The sequence below is a fragment of the Pteropus medius genome, unplaced genomic scaffold (genome assembly GCF_902729225.1).
Source record: "Pteropus medius unplaced genomic scaffold, Ma_sr-lr_union100, whole genome shotgun sequence".
In the NCBI taxonomy this organism is placed as follows: Eukaryota; Metazoa; Chordata; class Mammalia; order Chiroptera; family Pteropodidae; genus Pteropus; species Pteropus medius.
The window spans coordinates 62,554,444-62,579,831 of NW_024349800.1; the positions used below are offsets into that span (position 1 = coordinate 62,554,444).

Genomic DNA, 25,388 nt, shown 5'->3' on the forward strand with positions numbered 1-25,388 from the left:
CAAAAAAAAAAAAAATGAAGAAAGAAAAGAAAAAGAGGAGAAAAAATGTGAAATAATTTGAATGTCTGGTTTTACACCCAGAGACTTCTGTTTTGTTCTAGGTATCATGGTTTTAGAAGTATTTAGGCCCAGAATAGCGATAATTCTTGAAATCATGTTTTAAAGATTTTTTGAAAATATTATCAAAATAGACAAATTACTGGCCAACATGATAAAGAAGAAAAAGGAAGAAAGCACAAATAGACAAAATAAGAAAGGATAATGGAGAAGTAACCAATGAAACAAAAATTTATGTGTCTTTGCTGGTCGATGCAAGTACATTTTTTTAAATTTTAACATTTTATTTTTTCGTTTTTACCCCTCCCCAAACCACTCCCCTCTGGTAACCACTAGTCCATTGTCCATGTTCATGAGTCTCTGTTTGTTTGCCCTGTTCATTTGTTGCTTTTAGGTTTATATCCCACATATAAGTGATACGTGATTTTCAACCTCTTCTGTCCGGCTTATTTTGCTTAGTAAGATCATTTCAAGGTCCATGTTGTTGCAAATGGCAGTATTTCATTTCTTCTTATGGCTGAGTAATATTCCATTATATATATGTACCACAGTTTCTTTAGCCAGTCATCTGTCATAGGATAGAAGCAACTTCTGTTGCTTCCATGTCCACTCATGGCTCAGGCCTGCTGAACACTTCTAGAGGAAGTCACATAACCCTGCTGACTAATTCAATTACAGAATTATGATTTCCAGCCCTATTGAGTCTTGGTGCCACCAGGAAATCTTTAGCAGTCATTGTTCTTTCCAGCCTCTCACAGGGTCCCTTTCCTGAATCTTCCTTCATTCTCTCTGTCCCTTTCACTCTCAACAGATAAACCACCTCCTTTATAATGAATAGGGGCCTATTGGATTTGGGCTCCTTCAACTTCCCTCTTCCCCACTTCCAAATTTTCCTGTGTGCGGCTATACCAATTTGCAGTTCTACCAGCAGTGTATGAGAATTCCTTTTTCTCTGCATCCTCTCCAACATTTGTTATTATTTTTCCTGTTGATTGTAGCCATTCTAACAGGTGTGAGATGGTATCTCATTCTGGTTTTGATTTACATTTCCCTAATAGCTAGCAATGTTGAGCATCTTTTCATATATTTGTTGGCCATTTGTATGTCCTCTAGGGAGAAGTGTCTGTTCAGGTCCTCTCTCCATTTTTTAACTGGATCGTTTGTTTTTTGTTGTTGTTATTGAGTCGTATGAGTTCTTCATATATTTTGGATATTAGGCCCTTATCAGAGGTGTTGCTTGCGAATATATTTTTTCATTCGGATGGTTGTCTCTTTACCTTGTTGACGGTTTCTTTTGCTGAGCAGAAGCTTTTTAGTTTGTTAAAGTCCCATTCATTTCTTTTTGCTTTTACTTCCCTTGAAATCCTGTTTAAGTCCAAGGTCCTTGAGTTTAGATCCTATGTTTCCTTTTATGCATTTTATTGTTTCAGGTCTTATATTCAGGTCCTTATCCATTTTGAGTTAATTTTGGTGTGTGGTGATAGACAATAATCTAGTTTCATTCTTTTGCAGATGGCTTTCTAGTTTCCCCAGCACCATTTATTGAAGAGGCTTTCCTTTCTCCACTGTATGCTTTTGGCTTTTTTTGTCGAAAAATATTTGCCCATATAAATATGGGTTTACTTCTGGACTCTCGATTATGTTCCACTGGTTCGTGTATGTTTTGCTGCCAATACCATGCCATTTTGATTACTGTCGCTTTGTAGTATAATTTGAAGTCGGGCAGAGTGATACCTCCAGCCTCATTCTTTATTCTCAGGATGGCTTTGGAAATTTGGAGTCTTTTGTGCTTCCATACAAATCTGATGATTTTTTGTTCAATTTCTTTAAAAAGTGCTGATGGGATTTTGATGGGGATTGCATTAAATCTGTATAATGCTTTAGGTAATAAGGTCACTTTAACTATGTTGATTCTTCCAATCCAAGAACACGGAATATCTTTCCATTTCTTTGTATCTTCTGTGATTTCTTTTAGTAGGGTCTTACAGTTTTCGTTATATAGGTCCTTCACATGTTTTGTTAGATTTATTCCTAGTATGTTATTCTTTTTGTTGCAATTGTAAAAGGAATTATTTTTTCCATTTCTTTTTCAGACACTTTGTTTTTAGAATATAGGAACGCTATGGATTTTTGAACATTGATTTTGTATCCAGAAACTTGACTATATTTCCTTATTGTTTCCAGTAGTGTTCTTGTGGAGTCTTTAGGGTTTTCTGTATAGAGCATCATGTCCTCCACAAATAGTGACAGTTTGACTTCTTCGTTTCTTATTTGACTGCCTTTTATATCTTTTCTTGCTTGATTGCACTCGCCAGGACCTCCAATGTTAGATTGAATTAACAATGGTGATAGTGGACAGCCTTGCCTTGTTCTTGGCCTTAGAGGGAAGGTTTTTAGTTTTTCACCATTAAGTATAATGTTGACTGAGGTCTTGTCATATATGGCCTTTATTATATTAAGATATTTTCCTTCTATACCGATTTTGTTAAGTGTTTTGATCATAAATGGACCCCATATCTTGTCGAAGGCTTTTTCTGCATCTATTGATATGATCATATGATTCTTATTTTTTAATTTATGTGGTGTATCACGTTAATCGATTTGCATATGTTGAACCATCCCTTTACTCCTGGGATGAAGCCCACTTGATCGTGGTGTATAATCTTTTTAATATGTTGCTGTGTTTGGTTCGCTAGTATCTTATTAGGGATTTTTGCATCTGTGTTCATGAGAGATTGGTCTGTAGTTTTCTTTTTTTGTGTTATCTTTACCAGGTTTTGGTATCAGAGTAATATTGGCCTCATAAAATGAGTTGGGAAGTACTGCCTCCTTTTCGATTTGGACGATCTGTCCCTATCTGACAGTGGGATATTTTGGTTCCCTACTATGATAGAGTTTTGGTCTGTTTCACTTTTAGTTCTGTTAGTAATTACTTTACATATTTTCGGGCTCCCTGATTGAGAATATATATATTAATAAGTGCTGTGTCTTTTTGGTGCATGATTCCCTTTATCATTGTGAAGTGTCCCTTAGTATCTTAATAATGTCTTTTTTTCCCTTATAGATGTTTAATCAGACTCGCTACCCTCAGTCTCAGTTTCTGTCAGTGTGAGTGACAGTTTCTAGTGTTTGCTCAGATTCCCCTGGGGCTCTGCTGCGTTCTGTCTTGGAGGGTGTGGGGGAGGGGCACTCTGGGTTGGGGGATAGGGACTACAGCTTAGTCTGGGTTTTGCAACTGAGGCTGGTAAATATCAACTGTGTTTCTCTGCTGTCCCCGCTTTTCTGCCATCCTCATTTCTCTGCCTTCCACCCTGATGGCTGAACACTGCTGCCGGCTGCGTGGAGCCACAGCATCCCCAGGCAGGGCTGTTCAGGGATGTTGCTGCACGTTCTCCCCTCCCCCTCCCCCTACAGGTAGCTCTGGCAGCTGTGAGAGGCAACTTCTTTATTTCTCCCTGTCTCCTGCCCGACACTCAGGGTTCTGACCTGTGGTAGCTCTTTTGTGCAGATCCCACGCTCAGACGTGCTGGTGCACAGTTTCGGTGTTTTTTGTTGAGTTTTAGATGTTCAGCTTATTGTTGTTTCAAGGGGAGAGATCTGGGAACATCTCTCACTCCGCCATGTTTAATCCAATCTTGCAAATGCATTTTAAAATATTGATGAAATGAATAATTTCCTTGGGAAATTCTGGTTATCAAAACTGATAGAGGCAGAAAATTTAAACAGACCAATTTTTCTAGAAGTAATAGAGAAGCTTATTAAGGAACTATTCCTCAAAAAGAAAAAAACAAAATTCCAGGCCCCGATTTTTTTCACAGGGGAATTCTACCAAACTTCCACATATCAGATAGTCCCAAAGCTCTATAAATTATCTCAGAGTATTAAAAATAAAGAGAAACTTCCTACTTTTTCATATGAAGCAAAGATAATATTGGTACCTAAATCTAATACAGTGCAAAAAAGAAAACTTATGAAAACCTATGAAGTGCCACACATATAGTACTAATATAGCGCTAATATTTTATTAACGAACAGTATCTAATACCACATTAAAAATATAATTTACTATGATCAGGTGGATTTAATTCCAAAAATACAAGGCAGGTTCATTATTAGGAAACCTATTAATATTACATAGTACCATATTAATAGGTCTAAGAGAAAATAATCATAAGCTTATCACCATCAGTGCTGACAAAACTGTCAAAATTCAAAATTCATTCCTCATAAAAACACTCAAGAAAATAAGACGATGGATAGTAACTTAACAGGAGAAAATATATATACCTTAGTTCTAAAACTTACTAAATTGGGAAACACTTCAAGTATTTTCTCTAAGTCCACAAACAAGGGAAGTATGCCCACTATCTCTACTTCATTACTGTGCCACACTTATTAGCCAGTACAATTAGACTAAAGAAATTGATTACAGGCACAAGGCTTAATACTGAAGTAAAACTATTTCTTTTCACAGATGATAACGATAGTAATTCTGGAGACTGGAGAGAATCACTGACAAAACTCAAACAATAAAAGATAAGGTAACAGGTTATAATTATTAACATATTGAAATCAGTAGCTTTCAGATACACAAAAAGTAACAAATAGAAAACATAGTGGTAGAGAAAACCTCATCTATAGTTACAATGAAGACTAAATACTTAGAAGTGAACTTAACAAAAAGTGTATAAAACATATGGGAAGAAAATATTAAAACACTACTGTACTGAAAGACATATTTGAACAAATGAAATGACAGCACCTGTTCTTGATTAAGATAATTCAACATCATAAAGATAACTGTTCTCCCTAAATTAATTTATATATATAATCTCAATAAAAATTCTACCAGCCTTTTGTTTGGAAGTTAGATAAATAGATATTAAAGTTCATATGGAAAAATAAACATGCACGAATAGTCAAGAAAACACTAAAAAATATTTTTAAGGGGGGGAGGGACTAGTCCTATTAGACATTAAAATGTACTATAATGCTTCTATAAATAAAACATTGTAGTACTGGTGCTTGAATAAAGAAATACACAAGTGATATAGAATACAAAGCCCAGATATATACCCAAGAACTTGCGGAAATTTAGTATATGATAAAGGTAGCTTTCAGATCAGTGGGATATAGGACTATATTTTTATATTTGTGAATTTTAATGAAACATTTATTACTTTCAATTTTCCAGTTTTATTATATTATTTAGAGCCTATACATATTTCTTTTAAGACTCGAGCATTTTATGGGCCTCTGAAAAGCTCATGGGCTCCAGGTTTGTGTCTATGCTGCTCAATGAATTAAATAACTCTGAAGATGCTTTATCCCAGAACTATTTTGGGTGAGGAAAAACACATCCTCAAAACATGAAGCCAAGAGACAGAATCTTGAAAAGAAATTAAAATAAAAAGTCAGGTATTGTCCAAAGGTCAAAGAGTGGAATCCATGTGAGGCAGCAGGACAAAGTGAAAAATTTGACATTAAACCTGAGAAATAGTTATGAATGAGAGGAAGGGTGGAAAAGAGTGCTTAAGCAGTAAGATCATTGCAGGCATTGGTGCCTCTGTGATCTCTATGGAGGCTGGAGATGCTGAAAAGCTGGCCTTTAAGTATAGCACATTTTTTTTTTATCATTGATCTCAGATTAAAAAAAAAATGTGCGTTTTACTTTCTAGCTCCAAACGACTACTCCCCTAGACTCTAGAACTCCTGACTGACACCATTCTTACCCTCTCCTGTTTTCTGAGAGATACCTGTAGCTCCCCTTCTGGAATTCTTGCAGTCCCTTCCCTGAGTGGCCCTAGAGTTCTTTCCTTGGACATTTGTCTGTCCTGAACTTTCAATGAAGAGTCACTGACTCTGATTCCAGAAGAGCCTGTGTTCTTTCTGACATGTTTCTCTCTTGATTTGACTTGCATAACGGAAATTGTCTGTTCAGTTGTTGAGACAGATTCCTTCTGCAGGTGAAGTTTCACATCTGCTTCCAAGATTCTAACTCAAGAGAAACTTTTTAATAAATAATGCTGGAACAACTTTGTAGCCATTTGGAGAAAGATAAATTGGATCCATATCTCACATCATACACAAGAATAAACTCCAAGTGGATTAGGGATCCAAATGTAAAAAATGGAACCATACAAGAACTAGAAAAAAAAAACAGAGGTGAATTCTTCTATTTTTAACCATGACTCAAAATTCAGAGGCAATAAAATAAAATATCAATAAATGTGATTATATAAAAATAAAAACTTTTTCATGCCTTCCCCCCCAAAAAAAACCCACTGTAAAAAAGGTCAAAAGACAGCTGACAAACTGGGAATTATCTGCAACATATATCAAAGACAAAAGGGTAACACATTCCTAACATATAAAGAATTATTTTAAATGGAGGGACAAATGACCAAAAACTTTGATAGAAATATGGAAAACAACATGAACAGTTTATGTAGATATGCAAAAAGATATAAAATATATAAAGTGGTTCAAAATAGTACAAAAAGAGCTTCAAACTTATAATTAAAGAGATGAAAATGAAAGCAAGACTAAGATACAATTTCTTACCTATCACATTGGCAAGAATTAAAAAGTATGACAACGTATTCTGTTGGCAAGTCTGTGGGAAAGCATGCTCTCATGTATTGCTGATGGATTGCAAATGGATACGACCTTTCTTGCAGGGAATTTGGCAATATCTAATAATATTATTTACTTACTTGCTTTTTTACCCAGCAATCTCACTTTTTGGAATCTACTCTGAAGATAGACCTCCATCAACATGAAAATGCACATGCATAGGGTTACTCATTGCAGCATTGTTTTAAATGCAAAATATTGGAAAACACTTAAATGTCTAAATATAAGAAAATGATTGAATAAACCGTGGTATATCCATGTAATGGAGTACTATGTTTCTGTAAAAATGAATAAGAAAGATCTCTATATCAATTAGAGTGATTTCTAGAATATATTAAGTGAACATTAAATGAAAAGTACAAGTGCAAAAAATATCAATACTATATTATTTTTATGTAAGAAGAAAAGGGAAGTAAGAAAATATGTATTTTTTTCTGGATAAACTGGAACTAATGAGATTGGTTACTTACACGGTTGGATAGTAATGGGCTGGAAAGAACAGAGAAAAGGGAATGGAGTAGAAAGAATTTTGGGGGAGTGACACTTTTCTGAATATATGTTTTTGTGTCCTCAGACTTTTAGAATCATGTTAATCTTTTACCTAACCCCAAAATAGATAATTAAAATCAACCTAAATGTGGGGAGAACCCAAAGTGGACTACAAATGGTAAGAAATGAACCTGAGTTACACATGAATAATATAACCTCAATGAAGGGATGGAGAGGAAAAGAACTAACTTAAGTCATTTTGGAAGCAGTATTTTGACTAAGTACTGTAAAGCTAAAGACAACTATGTATAAATATTATGTTATGGTTAGTAAATTTTTTTTCCATAAGGTATTGTTTAGAAGTTTGATGCTATTTTATGTGTTTTCTAGAATCGAGCAAATATTAGTAAATATATTGTGGATAGTGAGAGTCAGATTTTTCATTGTGGGAGAAAGGAGTTTACAAAAGGAAAAGGGAGAGGAAAGAACGAACCCTGTGGTGTTGGGTTGGAGGAGAGATCAGTATAATATATGGTATAATTCATGATATGTCTCTATTAAGATAAGTAGATATAGGTATGTATGTATGTGTATATACATATACATATTTCCTACACTACTGTTACAAGGGACAAGAATGTTATCCCAGTAGCAATGAGCATACCTCATGTCCAAATTTTGGTTTCTAAAAACTATTCTCTATAAAAAAAGAACCAGAGTTCTTTTGGGAAATAGCTAATTCCAGAGCTGGGGCAGGGAAAGTACAAGATGAGGAATCTGGAGTATCTTATGATACCAGAAAGTAAGGAAGTGCTTAAAAAAATAATCAAGTCATATGATCCAGCAATCCTACTTCTGGGTCTATATTCAAAAGAATTGAAAACAGGTTCTTGAAGAGATATTTGTACACCCATGTTTGTAGGAACATTTTTCATAGTAGCAAAGAGCATGTCCATCAACAGATGGATGGATAAACAAAATATGGTATAAACACGCAATTAAATATTATTCAGCCTTAAAAAGGAAGGAAATCTTGTCACATGTTACACCATGGATGAACCTTGAGGACATTATTCTAAGTGAAATAAGCCAGTCACAAAAAGACAGATACTATATGATTCCACTTATCTGAGTTGTTGAAAGTAGTCAAATTCATAGAAACAGAAATTAGAATGATGGTTGCCAGGGGCTGAGAGGAGGGAGAAAATGTGGAAATGTTATTTAATGGATATAGAGTTTCGGTTGCAATATGAAAAAGATCTGTAGATTCTTTGCACAATAATGTTAATGTGCTTAACATTACTGAACTGTACACTTAAGAATAGTTAAGATGGTAAATTTTGTTATGTGTTTTTTACCACAATTAAAAAAAAATGACTGAGACATATGAAAAAAATACAGGAACCAACATGAAGAAGCCAATATTTGTTCCAGTGGCCAAATCTGAACAATTTGAGCAGCAAAATAATGGTAGTAATGGATTAATATAATAAATAAAAATAAAATTAATATCCATGAGCTATACTTATGTAAATAAATAAATTAATGGGGGAAAAGAGAGGAGCTCTTCCTCATATTATGAATTCCAATAACTGTAGAAGGAATGATGATTAGAAAATTACCATTGGGGAACACCATAATAACGTTGGAAGAAAGAACAATCAATGGATGTTAAATTTAAAATGGACAGATAAAGTGATGATGACCAAAGGATATTTTTATGATCTCGAAGCATTTTCCCACAAGACAATTAATTACAAAGGGAAAAAAGGCAACTTTACAGCAGAGAAACCTGGAAGACAATACCTTAACCAAGTGATCACAGGTAACTTCACCAATAATAAGATGTATAGGCATCATGTGACTTTTGATGGGATGCACTGAGAAGAGCACAATATCACTTCTGTGGTATTCTTGTCAAAAATTCGTAACTGAATTTAATCATTAGGAAACTTCAGACGAAACCAGTTGTCTGAATTTGAGGCACATTGTACAAAATATCTGGGCTAATATTCTTCAAAATTTTCAAGATATGAAAGACAAAGACTTAACAACTGTCCCACATTGGAAGAGAGTAAAGAGACATAACAACTAATTGCGGTGTGAGATAGATATTGGATTGGATCCTGGACCAGAAAAAGGACATTAATGAAACAATTGGTGAAATTTGAATAAGGTCTGTAGATTACTTAATGGTATTGTGTCAGTGTTAATTTCCTGTTTTAATCATTGTACTATGGTTATGTAAGATGTAAACATTTGGGGAAGGTGGGTAATGGGTATAGGGGAACTCTATGCCATTCTTGCCACTTTTCTGTAAGTCTGAAATTATTTCAAAATGAATAAACAGTAAAATGAAAATAATATTTAGGGGTTCTGAATAACCCCCTAGTGTGTGTCAACAATGTGTTCTGGTGGCCAAGGAAGGAAAGAAAGAAAAGGAAGAAGGGGAAAAAAAAGGATAAATAACCTTGAATGAGGAATTTGCAAGTCTCCTTTTATACACAGAGTACTGTATTAAGTTGTAGATGTCATGGTTTCAGAGAGGTTTAGACAGGAATATCAGTAATACTTGAAACCATTTTATGTAAAGAATAATTAACCCTGGCTCGCAACTCTGTATGTTCCTGGGAATACTTAAGGAATCTTGATATACCTGTCCCCACCCTCAGAAATTCTGAGTAGTCTATGATGGTAGTCCAGACGTGGCATTTTTTAAAAGCTTCCCAAGTGATTCTGATGGGTAATCAGGGCTGAGAACCCTTGGTTAAGGGAATTGGAATCTCTAGCTAGAAAGCTCAAGTTAGCTCTACAAGAATCATGGGGGAGCTTGGCAAAATAAAATTTTTTGAGTTCTACCCTCTGGAGATGATTTGGTGGATTTGGGGTAAGGTCTACACATCAGTATTTTTTAAAAGCTTCCCTTATGATTTTCATGTGCAGCCAGGTGTGGGAAGAGTGGGCTGGATCAAACTTCTCGACCTTTAACGTGCCTGTGAATCGCCAGGGGATCTTTTTAAAAGTAAAGTTTCTGATTTAGTAGGGCCGGGGTGGAGCCTTAAATTCTGCATTTCTCGCCAGGCTCTGGGGATCACACTTGAGTAGTAGACAGCTACTTAGTGTAGAGTATTACACAAGAGACTCAAGTACTGGATGTGGTGGAGGAAGTGATTTAGACTAAGGTGCCTTCCGTTCTGAGAGTTCAAGTGACCTCAAGTGAGGTCACTTAAAACTCAGAGGTGCATTTATTTAGGTAATCCTGTGATAGAGTGGAAAAGAGTATTGGCTTGGGAGTTAGACTGAATTTCCTGTTTGTAGCTTACTATTTGGGTGACCTTGAGCAAGTTATTTCACCTTTTCTGAGTCTCACTTTCCACTTAACAAAATAGATACAATAAAATCTCCCTGGCAAATTATCATTAGAGAAAATGTGTTTAAAGACCTAGCATAGCCTTTGACACAGAATAGGTGTTCCAAAAAGTGACTATTATCGTTTATGTTGTAGAATCCTCTTTTGTTGGAAGACCAGAGCAGTGATTAATGTGTATGGAAAGTACTGTTAGGAACTTCTAATCACTTTTGTATTAGAGACGACTTCTATTCAACAGCCCCTAGAAGGCTACGGTTACTTAAGTAGAAATTATCTCGGCCTAATGAGAACTACTTGTTCTTGTCTGCCCCCGCATAATTAACTTTTGCAATCATTCGAAGTCTTGGCCTGATGACCTGACAAATGATTCTCTGATTCAAACAAATATTTGTTGAGAACCCATTTTTCTGAGTCCAGTAATTTTTGAACTGTTTTAACTCCCTTCATAGAGCATCATTCAGACCTGAGCTCCTATGGGCTCACTGTCCTCTTAGTCTCTTTTCCTCCCTCAAGAAAACTCCTCGAAGTGTTCTTTTAGCATCCTAAGCACCCCTGTCAAAGCACTTGTCTCTCTACCAGCCACAAGCTTCTTCTCCTCTTCCCATCTTCCTTTTTTCCCCTGCAAGCTTCTTGGAGGCCTAAAATTCTTTGTAGCCCCGTAACTTAGTACAGTGCCTGCACTCAAATTATTGTCGAACTGTTTATGTGACAGGACACCCTTAAGGAGACCAGAGTCTGAGGTGTGTGGGAGGGTCAGGGAAGGCTTTGTAGAAAAGGTAATACTTGAGCTGAGACTTAAAAGGAGATGTTAGGCGGGGGGAGGTTGAGTGGCTAGAAAGCGTGGTGGATTGGGGGCACTGCACATGGTTTAGATGAGCTGAAGCATGGAGTGGGAGTATATGGGAGAGTAGTAGTGGAGCTGGAGAAGAGGCAAGAGTTAGCACATGACAGACTTTGATGCAGTTTAGGAGATTGGATTTTATTGTAAGGATAATGAGAGACCAGTGAAGGATTTTAAGCAGGAATGTGTAGAGACTGGGTTGAAGGTGATATTAGCTACAGGGATTGGTTAGAAGCTTTTTGTTTATACGTGGTTAGGAGTTTTTATACATGAGCAAGTTAAATCAGATCCCAGCTGTTAGTTACTCTTAGTACCTTTCTGTTTATAACTCCTTCTCCCCAGAGCAGAGTGGTTTACTGTGGAAGTGCCCTTTGCCTGGTCTGCCTCACGCAGTGCTTTGGCCGGGCAGTGGGAGCAGACCTTGGAAAGGAGCCTGGCGCATGTTAGGCAGAAGGTGCAGCCGCTTCTGTTCTGTGGAATGAGTTAGATAGCAAGAGGCCATTAGTAAATGCTTGGACCACATATACTGGGTTTCAATACCAGGTCTGCTATGTCCTAGCATTGAGGATATTGAAGAAAATATATAACTTCTCTGAACTTCATCCATAGACTGGAGATGGTGCTGAACCTTCAGTGCTTTTGTGAGAATTGAATTAGATTATAATTATTAAAATAATAATGACCATTTAGTAAGTATCTATTGTGTAGCAGCCCTGTTCCAGGTATATTCATTAGCTCATGAAAACGTGTAAAATACCAAAACTAGTGTTTAGCTCATGGTAGTTATTCAATAAATATTAGATTCCTCCCCCCACCTTCTGCTGATCACTGTACTTCCTGTAGTTTGTCAGTAGCTAGTAGATTATTATCTTAGTAGTGTCTTCCAAAGGACTTTATTCCCACAAATCAACGTAGATAAAATAATGAAGATTTAATTTAAGCTCAGGAAGCAGCCAGTGCATAATTTCCAATATCATTTTATTAAGGAAGTACGTGGGGCTTAGAAATCAACTGTACTTTAACCAAATTATAATTTAATACTGTTAGCCCTTGAACTTAAATTTTAGGTTTAGGGTCTTGGGTTCTACAGAAACCAGACAGAACTGCTGCCTATATTATGACATTTTTAATGTGCTATTTTGATATTTAGTGCTCATTTTCAGACCAAATAATCAGAATAAACACGCACATACCACTCTGTTTTAGGGACAGATTGAATATGTAAGGTTGGCCGAGGGTTGGGATGAGTTATACGTCCCAATCTGGGCCTAACGTGCTTTGTCTGAAAACAAACAAAAGTGCCTTTTCTCCCCTACTCCCCCACCCGAACCCGGCTTCCTCAGTCTTCAAGCACACTGCTCACAACGGCCTTTTTTTTTTTTTCCTTCTTTTTATAGGTTTTAGGTGACTAAATCCTCTTTGACAATATAAAGCATGGATTAAAACTAACTCTCTAGCAATCCCAGAATTATGGGCTCAGGAGAATAAATCTTAAGTTGAGTATGAGATGGTTTCAGTTAAGTCTTATTGTGAAGAAAGCAGCTATGGGAGAGGCGGTTCTGACTTTGGTTTGCTGTTTATTCCTGATTCTCCAAGCTCACTTCTTATGAGTCTCACAGTCCATTGTGCAGACGGGACGTGAGTGATCGTTCCTGAGAAGCGTGATAGGTTGCTGGCCACAGTGATTATACCCCAAAACTGGCTGTGGTTCTGGGCTGGGCTCTCATCCCTGGTCAGCAGAGCAAAACTCAAGGGAAGAAGGAGTCTTAGTCATTGAGACATTCGTCTGCTTATCTGTGTGTACATTGCCATGCAGGTCAGAGGTTAGCTTATCCTTAGAGACTAGCATAAAACTAGACAGTTTTAGAACATGCTCCGTGTCTGACCATCTTTCTTCCTTCTTCCCTTAAAACCTTCTCCTCCTCCCTCTGGATATAGATTGCCCACCATAGCTCAGTCTCAAATGCTGCCTTAGAGGGTGCAGGGTAGATGTTAAGAAAATATGTAACCTTTTCCTCATTTTCGCCTTTCATTTTCCAGCAACAGCTACAGGCCTACGTGGCCTGGGTGAATGCACAGCTGAAGAAGAGGCCAGCAGTGAAGCCTGTGCAGGACCTGCGACAGGATCTTCGGGATGGGGTGATCCTGGCATATCTCATCGAGATTGTTGGTCAGTTGGCTCTAGATTCTGGTGCTAGCATAAATGAGAACATGGCCTTCTTTATCCTCCATATGCCCTTCAGAGCAAATTGCTGCTTCTTTAAAATACGTGGAAATAGACTTAAAATACTTGCCCAAGGTTAATTCATTTATTCACTGGTCAATAAAAACTCTGTGCCAGGCACTGTAGTATGCTTTGGGAATATGATAATGAGCACAAGGTAGTTGGAAGGACTGAAAAGTGAAGTCATTTCCATTAATGTACTTAGTACTCCCATGAAGTAAGTACAGATAGGAGCGGTCACCCACCCCAGTCTGCGGGGTACAAGAGTGGCTTGCCAGAAGAACTGATGTCTGAGTGGAGGCTGGAAAAGGAGGTAGTAGCCAGGCAAAAAGACAGAGTTATCAGCAAAAGGTGATACTCACTCTATGCTGCTACCACAATACTTCATGAAAGGGCTTATCCTCTTGAAGTTGTCACTGGGCATTCTTATTAGATGGTACCGTAACTTTATTTCCATAGCATTTGTCTATAGCTCTGTTGTATTATTTCCACTGACTAAATGGTAATCATTTACCTATCTCTTTAAGAGAAAGTACAGTGTAATTTTTTTTTTTTTTTCTGTTTCCACAACTTCTACCCAAGTGCTTGGCATATATTAGGTACTCAAACATTGATCGTTGAATTAGTCAGTTGACCTTGCTTAGAGTCTATAAGGGAAGTGGGGGTTGCAAGTGGTATGGAAGAAGCCAGGTTTGCTACAGGTAGCCTGTACATGCATACCTCATTAAGACAACTCATGGATTCATCAAAGTATTCATTTATAATGATAATTACAATGGTAATAGCACCTGCTATTTGTTGAATACTTTCGGTATTATTTAATTTCATTTAATCATCAACACTTGAGAAACAGGTAGTACAATCCCTATTTTCAGGAAACAAGCTTAAAAGAGAGGATTTATAAAAATAAATTCATGAGCATGTAGAATATATCAGGCATTGCGCTAAGCACGCTACTTTGATTGAATGATTTATGACATGGGTATGATACGAGTACCACTATCTTACTCATTTTACAAGGTTTATAAAGGCTAAGCAACTTTATAAGATCACATAACTGTAAGTGGTAGAGCAGATGTACAAACCTAGATATGCTTTAATTCAAAGCTCATTTTAAACATCTAAATTTTCACTTATTTGGATAGATTATTCTTGGAAATATAAAAATTCAGAAAGTACAAAAGGCTATAAAGTCAACAGCCTTTCCCACCTATGTGCCTCTGCTAGCTACCTGTCCTTTCTGGAGGCAACCAGAGTGTTAGCAGTTTTTTGTATTTCTTTCTAGAGATGTTCTGTGTATATACAAGCAATATGAAAATGTATTCTTGTTTCCCCAAAACCCATGTTTTTTAGCGATATTGTTTTGTTTTGTGACTTTGCTATTTAGAAAACTTAGTAATTTGCTTCCTTTTCCTCCATTCATTCTTTAAGCTTTTGATCCCACTACTGAAACTGCTCTCCTCAAGGTCACAACCTCTACTTTGTGAAATCCAGTGACTGGGCCTCAGTCTTCATTTTATTCAGCTTAACAGAACTTGACACAGTTGATCACTCCCTTCTCCTTCAAACACTTTTCTTTAAAAATTTGTTAGGGTGACATTGGTTAATAATAACATTATATGTTTCAGGTGTCCATCTTTATAATATGACATCTGTATACTCTATTGTGTGCCCACCACCCGAAGTCTAGCCTCCTATCACATATTTGACATCCATAACCTGATTCATCCCGCCCCACTCCAGCCCCCTTTGCCTCTGGTAACTAACATTCCGTTGTCTGTATCTATGAGTTTGTTTGCTTGTTGCTTTTTGTTTTATATCCCACATATGAGTGAAATCATATGGTTCTTGTCTTTTTCCTTCTGACTTATTCACTTAACATAATACTCTTAAGATCCATCCATGTTGTCACAAATGGCAGTATTTCATCTTTTTTATGGCTGAGTAGTATTCCTTAATATATATATATGTACCATATCTTCTTTATCCAATCATTCACCAAAATGAATGGGACTACATCAAACTAAAAAACTTCAGAACAGCAAAAGAAGCCATCAACAAAACCAAAAGGCAACCAAACATTTTCTTTACTCAGTTTCTTGGGCTTAATTTTCCTCCTTCCTCATTGGTTCCCTGTTTGCTTTGCTAGCTTTTCTCCTTTTTCCTGACCTCTGAATGTTGTAGTTCTCCAAGTTCAGTCCTTAGGATATCCTCTATCCCTAATGATCTCTTCTCAATATATATCTTTAGCCCTAAAATTTTCCTTGAGTTCGAAACATGCATACCAACTTCCTACTCAACATCTCTACTTGGATGTCTAAAATGCAACTCTAACTTCATGTGTCCTAATCAGAACTTTTGATTTTCTTCTCCCCACTAATCCTTTTATCTTCTAAGTTTCTTCATCTGAGTAAAGCATCACAGTACCATTTGCCCAGCTCTTAAAGGAGAACACTTAGAAGTTGTCCTTAATTATTCCCTTTTCCTCACGTATCACATTCCATCCTTCACATATGCCATCTGCTTTATATTAAAAATTTACCCAATATCTGACTTCTCACCAGGCAGCCTCTTCCACTCTAGCCCAAACCATCATTATCTCTTGCCTTGACTATTCTTATTTTCTTTCTCCCTGTTTCCTCTCTGTGTGATCTATGTCCACACAGAGTGAACTTTTAAAAACATAAATCAGATCTTGTAACTCCCTTGCCTTAAACTCTCCATTGGCTGCTCATTACACTTAGAATAAAAGTCAAGCTTTTTACTCTGGTCAATGGAACCTTTCACAGCCTGGCCTTGCTTCCCTCTACCTTCTCTTAGGACTTGACTCCTCTTTCCCTCCACTCCAGCCACATTGCTGTTGTTGCTATTCCTCATATAAGCTGAGCTCATTCCCACTTTGGGATTTATACCTGTAGTTCCTCAGTCTGAAATGCTTCCTCCTTGAATCTTAACATCTCTTTATTCAAGTCTCTGCCCAAATGTATCATTAGAGAGGACATGTGTTGTTCCTCAAAGCCTTTATCAGTACATGAAATTATATTAAACACTTGTTCATTAATTCAGTCAGCTACAGATACAAACTCTGTAATGGAAGGGACTTTGCATAGTTCACTGATGTTTCTCTGGTGCCCAGAATGGTGCCTGGCATAAACTGGATACTTGATGAATGTTTGTTAAATGAATATACTTAGTAACTTCACAGGCCTCTGGGAATAGATTTGACAATCTGAAGGCCCTACAAAAGACTTTCATTTTCCTATTCCCCATCCAAATTACAAACACCAAGGCTTTACTCACTTGCATATTTTTATATAATCTTTGTCTTTACATCAAATATTCTCTTTCTCTGTGTCTGGCTACTATGAGACTTTGATAATATTCTTCCCTATAACTTAATGTATTTTCTCTCTTCTGACAGCAGGAGAAAAGCTGAGTGGGGTACAGCTGAGTCCTAATAACCAACAGGAGATGAAGAATAATGTGGAGAAGGTGCTACAGTTTGTGGCTTCTAAAAAGATTCGTATGCACCAGACTTCAGCTAAAGGTCAGTGCCTCTTTACGTTCTTTGTGGATGAGTACACTCATCTTTAGCTGGTGATTGCCACCCTCAGAACCATCGGTTGTGTAGCCGAGAGTTCTGATGGACAGGAGGAGGATTAAGGCTATGACCTCATGTCATTTTTCCATAAAGTTATCCTCTTCGGATGGAATGATTATCAAAATCTGACTGCTTTAGAAACATGGCTGAAGATAGAAGTTCTTATTCATTTTAATTGAATAAAGGTTTGCTTGAGTATGTACGGGATAATTGATAGAGAAGAAATTATAAAATTGGGATATTAATTCTAGACCGTCTCATTTAAGTTATCAAAAATGAAGATAGATTATGTTTTTCAAATTCCTAGGGTTTTGTGACCAAGAATTATTTCAAGTCGTAATAGCCTACATTTTTTTCCACCCAGTTTTCCAGAAAGAAAGTATTTTCTAGCATTTTTTATTGGCATCGCAGAACATTTCAGGCAGTATAAAAGAGTCTCTGTGACCTCTGAAATATGCCTTCTGCTATAGCCACATGGCTAGAAGAGGATACCTCTCAGTCATTTTGAGCCCAGGCTGTAAGGAAGAAAGGGCGTAGGTGTCCTCAGAGAGCACAGGTTCCCCAGTCTGCTAGTCATTTTTCTAGAACTTATTGCAGTCTGGTTCTGCTTCAGCTTCAGTTTCTGGGGCTGATTGCCTGTGGCTCCGATGAAAATGGGGGCAGAGGGAGCACTCCTTTTATATTGTACTATTGATGTTCTCTGTGTTGGAGTCATTTAGGTGGGGCAGATACCACTGAAAGCACTTCGTAGAAGGTGCCAGTCGATCCTTTTCAAAGCCTTTCGTATTTAAAAGGCTATAAAACTAAAAAAAAAAATAGAATTTTACCCATTTCCTCACATTAACTGCAGAGGAGCTCCTCACTAGGTTATCACATTGTTTTCTGCCTACACATCTCGTTTTTTTCTAGGACAATTTAGAATGTGATAATATCTCTAATTTGGTCCACATGAGGAGTGGGCTTGGGGATCTGGCCCATTAAAGTCAGCTATTTTGAGAGAACGCTGCCACTCAAGACATCATTTTCTTTTACCTAGAGAAGTGCAACAGCTTCCTGATTAGTCCCACTGCATTGATTTTGTCCCCCTCCCATCTGCTCTCCACACTGCAGCCAGAATGATGTTTCTAAGAATACATAGGCTCATGCCAGCCCTCTGCATCTGAGGGCCCCTAGGATAAAATCCAAAGCCCTTCCTGTGGCTTACCATGCCCTCTCTGACCTGACCTCTGATTCATCCCCTCACTTTTCACGCTGTCCTCCTGCACTCTGACCTCTAGCTATGCTCAACTTTTAGTTCCTCTACCACAGAGCTGTGCTATAGAAATACGTGAGTCACATGCGTAATGTAAAAGTTTTAATAGCCACATTGAAAAAAAGAAAAAGGGTGAAACTAATTTGAATAAATTTTATTTAACCCAATAATATATCCAACAAATTATCATTTCATCCTGTAATCAATATAAAAACTATTAATTAGATGTTTTACCTTCTATTTTTTGTGCTAAGTCTAATGAGATATTTTTCATTTGTGTATGTGTGTGCTAAGTAAATATTACACTCACAGCACATTTCAATTCAGACTATACCTACCTTCAAAGTGCTCAATAGCCACATGTGGCTAGTGGCTTCCATATCAGACAGCGTGGCTCTAGTCTATCATGCTCTCATTCACCTCTAGACCCTCATGCGTGCTGTTCCCTCTTCTTGGCATACTCTTTTCCTTCTCTTCTCTCATCTGGTGAACCATTATTTATCAGTCAAGTTTCGGTTTAGAACTCAGAATCCTCTAAGAATCCTTCTCTGAGCCTTCTAGATAAGATAAGATGCCTGTGTTCTGAGCCCTGAAAGAATCCTGTACTTCTCTTATCATAACACATTATTGGACTTTATTGTAATTGCTTTTAAATCTTGTTTCCCTGTTAAACATGGCTTTGTGAAGATAGAGACCTTGAATGCCTCGCTTACCTGCATCATTAGCAAATACATATTAAATGAGTGAGTCCTCAGCTCCATGCCTCCTTTTGGACCTCCTGGTTTGCTTTGTCCCTCAGATATTGTGGAAGGAAATCTGAAGTCTATCATGAGACTGGTCCTTGCCTTGGCAGCTCATTTCAAACCCGGCTCTAGCAGGACAGTGAACCAAGGACGGAACTCCAGAGCTCCTGTGCAGAGTCACCAACCACACTGTGCCACTGCTGTGGCCCAGGGGGCAGCTGCTGCTCTGGCTGATGTGTGTCATGACATGTCACAGTCAGGACGGGATGTCTTTCGATACAGACAGAGGTAAGGGTAGAACTCCGGGGATGGGAACTTGACTCTCTCTGTAAGTTCTTTCCTTAAATGATGCTATGCAGTCGATGAAAATATCACCTAAACAGCCCCACAGTGCAGAAAAGAGCATGGAGTGGACGTTGTAGCGGGCACTCTAAAAGAGAAAAGCCCTTTCCTTTAGGGATGTTTACTTTGCAGTTAGCAGAAAGTAAAGGAATTATATATGTATTTATTTATTTATTTTTTTGCTCTGGTGCCCAGAATTTTAAATATATGCCTTTGGCAGAGTGTTTTCTTCACTGGGAGATATGTGGGAGCAATGCTCCAATTCATCTGGGGGAGTCTTTCCCTGGAATGTACTCTGAAGGCCAAGCTGTCCTGGAGAGTCGTGGCAGGAAGCACTTTGGCAGTTGTGTGTCTGCTGAGAGAGAGCACGACCCTGAGGTGTTGCAAAGATTGGTGAAATTACTTGTTTTTGTGTCTCTCTTCCCTATTAGGTTTCAAGTGTCTTTTAAAGTAAAGTGGGGGCTTTGCCTTTATTCATCTTTTTTCCAGTAGCGCTCACAGAGTGGCCATCTGTCAGTACTTGTTGAGTTGACATGAAGGACTGACACCTTCTCCTTTGCTGGTGCCCTCTGACTTTAGGAACAGCAGCATGGATGAGGAGATTGAGAATCCATACTGGAGTGTGCGAGCTCTGGTGCAGCAGTATGAAGGGCAGCAAAGGTCCCCGTCCGAGTCCAGCTGCTCCAGGTAATTGCAGCCTTAGATTCTTTACCACTACAGTCATAGCTAAAAACCGAATTCTTGGGGGTTCTCAGGGTTCTCAGCGTCAAGTAGCAACATAGACAATAAGGCACCTAAATGCTTTCTCTTTCCCTTAGTTTATGTTTGGCTTTAAAGGGGCAGCCCTCCGTACTGCCTTGTTGTTTTGTGCCGGCAGGAGGGTAGGGATGCTGATGAATTTCCCTGTGGAGAGCCCTAGTGCCAGTGCTTAGCTGTGTCCACATGGGGGCATGACTGGGACCTGTTAGAGCTAAGCCGTGGTTCTGGTAGTTGTATATCAGCTGCCGGTGTTTATGAGAACCGATTCCGTTGTACTGTTTTTGTGCCTGAGTGTAACTCTAAGTTATGGCCTGGGAAGGCTGTATAAAGAACGCTCAGCAAGAGAAAATGAGCAGAGTTGCCTTAGGGCATTAGAATGTTTCCAACTTTCATTTATAGAGCTGGGAATTGTGGTAGATTAGTATGCATTTGAGTGGGCTAATGACGAATGTGACTGTAGCTGAAAGGCTGTCTATATCCCTTAGAGTCAAGCGCAGAGACCGAGAAACAGGACACAGTGCTCTAATAAAAGCCTGATCATTGCCAAGTATAGTGGCAGGAAAAGGCAACTTTCCTTTCTCATGTAAATTATGCTTCTATAAACACATCCCCAGATCATGTTAGCTCATTTACTAATTTCATTTCATTGCTGAATCGATCATATTTAATTTTTGCTCTTATGATCTTTTCTCTCCTACCTCAACCTGGCTTAGTCTGGGCTAGTTAAAGTCTAATTGTTCTTTATCTTATATGTATTTTATGTCTTTGTTTTCTTCTTCCTATTTCTTTTCCTCATAAAATTCCATCTTTGTTTGATGGACCATTTCCTAATTGATTGAGGTCACATGGAATTCTCTTCAGCATTTTAATATACTGATAACCTTGCTCAACTTTCTTTAATTTTCACATTTAATAGATGTGGTTTTTATGTATAAAATTCAAATAACATAAAATTAACCATTAATCATTTTAAAATGTACAATTCAGTGGCATTTAGTACTTTTGTAATGCTGTGCAACCGTCACCTCTATCCAGATTGAAGACATTTTCATCATCCCAGAGGAAATCCTGTAAGCAATAGATGTGCTTTTAATGAGCATCTAAACCATTTCTTTCTTGCTTGCTGCTTAGGCTATCACTTGGTACAGAACCAAAGGATGTGTTGTTGTATGAGATCTATTGCTTCCTGCATGGCTATAGGCTTTTTGCCTTTCAGTGTCTGACAGTGCCTGCCAGGTTTAGAGAAAGAGAGACAGAGAGAGGGTGGGGAAGAGAGAGGGAAAGAAGAAGAGAGGAGAGGAGAGACTAGAGGAGAAGAGGAAGTCTGGATTTCTTCCTGAGAGCACCTGCTTCCTTCCTCTCTGATAGGACTCCGACTGGGGCAGAGGCAGTGCGACAGTGTAAATTAGGGACCCACTGGAAATCTGGCTGCAGAGGGCTGATGGTGACAGTTTTCTGGGAGGAACTCTGAATAGTTTGCATTCATTCCTCTTTCTGTCTTTAACCCCTTCCTTATTTTATCATTTTCTTCGAAGCTGACCTCTTACTAACCTCCTTGGTGTGCTCAGCACCTTTCCTTTTCCTCAGTTAGTTCCCTGGGACCCAGCAGGCTCAGGCACTTTCTCCACCCAGGGGAGCCCATCTAATGGCTCAGTGACCATGGATCTGACCCAGAACCCGGAGAAGGTTGAGATAGGAAAGATAGCCCCTAGCGTCTAATGCCCTACTGCCGCTCCTCTAGAGATACCCTGGCCAAGCCCTGCCTGCCTGTTGCTTCCAAGACTTCGGGCCAGCTTCTCACTGTATCCAAGCAAAATGATCTTTAGCTGGGAAAAAGAACACACGAAACGCCCGAAGGGAAGGTGGGAGGAGATGGGCGTATAGCGGGTTTCCGGGGGTGACCCCTCCTGCGAGAACCCGGCTTAGACCTACCCCGGCCTCTGTGTCCACGAAGGGAGGGCTCAGGGTAGAAAAGGCAACGTTTTCAGACCTGGGGTTGTCAGGTCGAGGACCACATCCCCTCCTGGGGATTCTGCCCACCGGCGGCCCCTCCCAGCTTGGCGGGCGCTCCCACCCGGCCCCGCATCCTGGCCCCGCCCCTGCCCTCGCCCTGCCTCTGCCCGGACTCTCGGCCGGCTGAGTGCCAGAGGGTGTCGGAGCCCGGCGCTGCCTGGCCGCGTGTGACAGCCTGGGTAGGGGGTGGGGAGGGGAGGGGCGGGCAGGGAGTGGAGAGGCGCTGCGGGGCTGGGATTGCGCGCACGCTGGCCGCCGGCACTCGACCGCGCAGCGGGAGCTGCGGGATCGTTTCTCGCGGTCGGAGATGGGTTGAGATGCCTGCGCCCGGGGACCACCCTGCGGCTGCTGGGGACCAGCAGCCTGCGAGGGGAGTCGGCTTCCGCCCAGACCGGGCTGCTGCAGTGTCTGAGCTGCCGGGACAGCGCGCCTCGGAGCCAGGAGCATCCCGGTCCCTGGGGCCGAGACGCCTGCCTCTCTGACCTCTCTACTCTCTCCTGCTATCGGGGCCAGCAGCTCTGGTAGTTGGCCTGTCCGTGGAGTCGTTCTTCGGGCCCCAGCTTGGGGAGATATGCCCGAATTCGGGAGCGCTGTGAGTCTCAGCCTCCCACCTCACCCAGGGAAGCAGGCTTGCTGAAGCCGGAGCCAGGAGGGGGACCATGGGAGGGACGCAAGTCAAATGGTGAGCTGAGGCCACTTTGGCTTTGGAGGTGGGGGCATGGATGGGAACAGGGCCAGGACTGGGGGATGCTTTTAGCCAGAGACAGACGGGGATGGGTGGGGGCGCTATATTGGGGAGAACAGGCTGCTGGCCTGAGATTATCACTATGAAATACAGTGGGTTTAGGAAGCTGGAGTCAGCAAAGGGGAAGGAGGAGTGGCCCTTTACCCTGTCTTGTCTCTGCTAAGGGAGGGCACTTCAGGAAGGAGCTGGACTCTCATCGCCCACTACCTATTTAAAAAAAAAAATTGGGTTGACTCTAATTTTCAAGTATCTTTGCGAGGGGACTGATTGTCTAATTAATTAAGGTTGGAGTTAGAACTGTGGGAATTAAGAAGTGTATCAGTTGGACCTGATTTGTAATCAGTTGTTCCCTGACTTGAGAGGATTATTTTACTTGTTTATAAAATAAGGTTTTTAAGCTAATCGAAGAGAGCTTATATCATATAATTAATTTAGCATGAAAATACTTTTCTCTGACTCGAGGCAGAGGATTAAATGCACCATCCTCATCCATGAGGTTCTTCTTGGGGAAGCAGCAAGATACCTGCTCTGCCATGTGCCTCAGGATTTTTCTTCCTCAGGTCCTTTCTCTTTTAACTTGGCCATTTAGTTTCATGGTCTTACCTCTCTGGCCTCACACACTGGCAGCCTTAATTCTAGAAAGAGAAATGTTGTTTTCTTCTGACTGCTCTGCCACTCCCCCAGTGGGCTTGAATATGCAGACATCCGCCTCCTATTGCCCTAATATGGGCGACAGCTCACTTAGGAGGGAGAAGGTGGAGCTGAGCATGCGTCTCTGGTTTTAGGGAAGCTGTTTTCCAGGTTCACACCACCCTTCCCAGTCCCCTCTTCGTCTTACACGTTCCCCACTGTGGTCCAGCCAAATGCAGACTGGAACATGTCAACCATAACACTTCGTCAGCTGAGAAAGTGTTGTCTTATTATTTCTCTAAGAGGAGCAGCTGTTGCAGGCCTCTGTCTGCACTTGGATCCCAATTTCTTTTCGGAGGTGAATGCTGAAGCCTGAACAGCCATGAATCGTCCTCCTTATAGAAGACATAGTACCATTAGATTAGTGCTTTTTCAGCAGCTGATTCATGTTGGCCTGGAACTCAGATTACCTAAGAAGTGAAAGATGGAGAAGAGAGTTCTGTAAAGCAATTACTTTTTCTGAATACCACTTCTTGCCACTCTTCACCCCTTTTTCCTGTTCAGGTTGCAGATCTATGATTAAGTTCCTTTCTTTAATTTAAAGAAGCAAACGACATTAAAATTTTTTCTGTGGTTCTAATAAGGATGAGAATATATAACTGTTTGAAGTCGTTCCTACCAAAGCCCTTAAACTCTGGACAACGCGGCAGATGAGACCCTAGTCCTCAGGCTGCTTCAGAGGTTTCGAAGTCTCTACTACTTCCACTGTGCTTGGCTCTAGTTTTTACAGATTTCTAAGAAGATGAAATGTTAACTCCTGATCGTGGCTGTGAGGATTAGCCTGGGAGACTTCAGGGGCACATTAAGTGGGTCAGTGAATCCTAGACACTGACACTGTTGTCCGGGTGATGGATTTGGAAAGAATTCCTGAGAGGGGGCAGGGCTTGCAGACCCCACAGCCCCTGAGATTGTTTCAGTGCTGATGTTCTCAAGGTGCGGTGCAAAGAAAAAGGGCTCTTCAGACAGGAGCATCCGCCTCACATTCCCAGCTTGTCTTACAGATTTGCTATTCTGGAGATGTAAAGTTCTACTTTCCTAAAAATCTGAACAGTTCCTTCCAAGGATAGTAATTATATCAGAACTTAAGAATTGTTGCGAGGTTTTCGATGACAGTTTGAAAATAGTGTGGCAGAGATATAAATAACTCTTTGATAGGAACAAATCAGGTAAACCTTCACTATCTCCTAGCAGGTCTTTTCCCCCTTTGACCTATTACCCTTTTCCTTGTCACATCCTAGCTTTGTTTATATATCACTGCCCCTTTGCCCATTCTGGTACTGTCTACACTCCTGCAAGTTCTGTCCGCTGAGGCACCATCCATTTCATCCCCTCCTTTGGGATCAGCCCAAGGCTGATCTTCTGTGGTTACTCTGCTGGTATTGCTACTTGTCTGTGAAAGATCAATGTATCGGAAATAGTTTTTTTTTCCTATCTCCCAAAGCTACTACAACGCATATTACATCTGTCTCTCAACTTGGGCCCAAAGTTGGTGGTGGTGGTAAGTAAAACAAATCAAAATAAAACAAAACAAAACTTGGAACTCTGTAAAATGTCAGATTACCTGTCCTTCTGATAAATCTCCTCTGAATGAATTAGACTTAAAGGCAGCCTTGCGAAAAAGATTTC

General features: G+C 39.7%; 1 protein-coding gene across 12 annotated transcripts in view; it reads left to right on the top strand.

Moving 5' to 3' along the window:
• DIXDC1 (DIX domain containing 1) overlaps positions 1-25,388 on the top strand; it is a 66,031-nt gene that overhangs the window by 14,921 nt on the left and 25,722 nt on the right. For 5 of the 12 annotated variants that reach the window (XM_039887886.1, XM_039887893.1, XM_039887892.1 and 2 more), the window contains 5 exons: positions 13,434-13,563; positions 17,039-17,164; positions 19,270-19,501; positions 20,135-20,242; positions 25,204-25,260. In XM_039887886.1, the coding sequence (XP_039743820.1) occupies positions 13,434-13,563; positions 17,039-17,164; positions 19,270-19,501; positions 20,135-20,242; positions 25,204-25,260 (653 nt within the window). Of the gene's footprint in view, positions 1-4,531; positions 4,599-13,433; positions 13,564-17,038; positions 17,165-19,269; positions 19,502-20,134; positions 20,247-22,578; positions 23,010-25,203; positions 25,261-25,388 lie in introns of those variants that run through there. The other 7 variants (XM_039887889.1, XM_039887896.1, XM_039887895.1 and 4 more) reach the window with 5 other exon arrangements.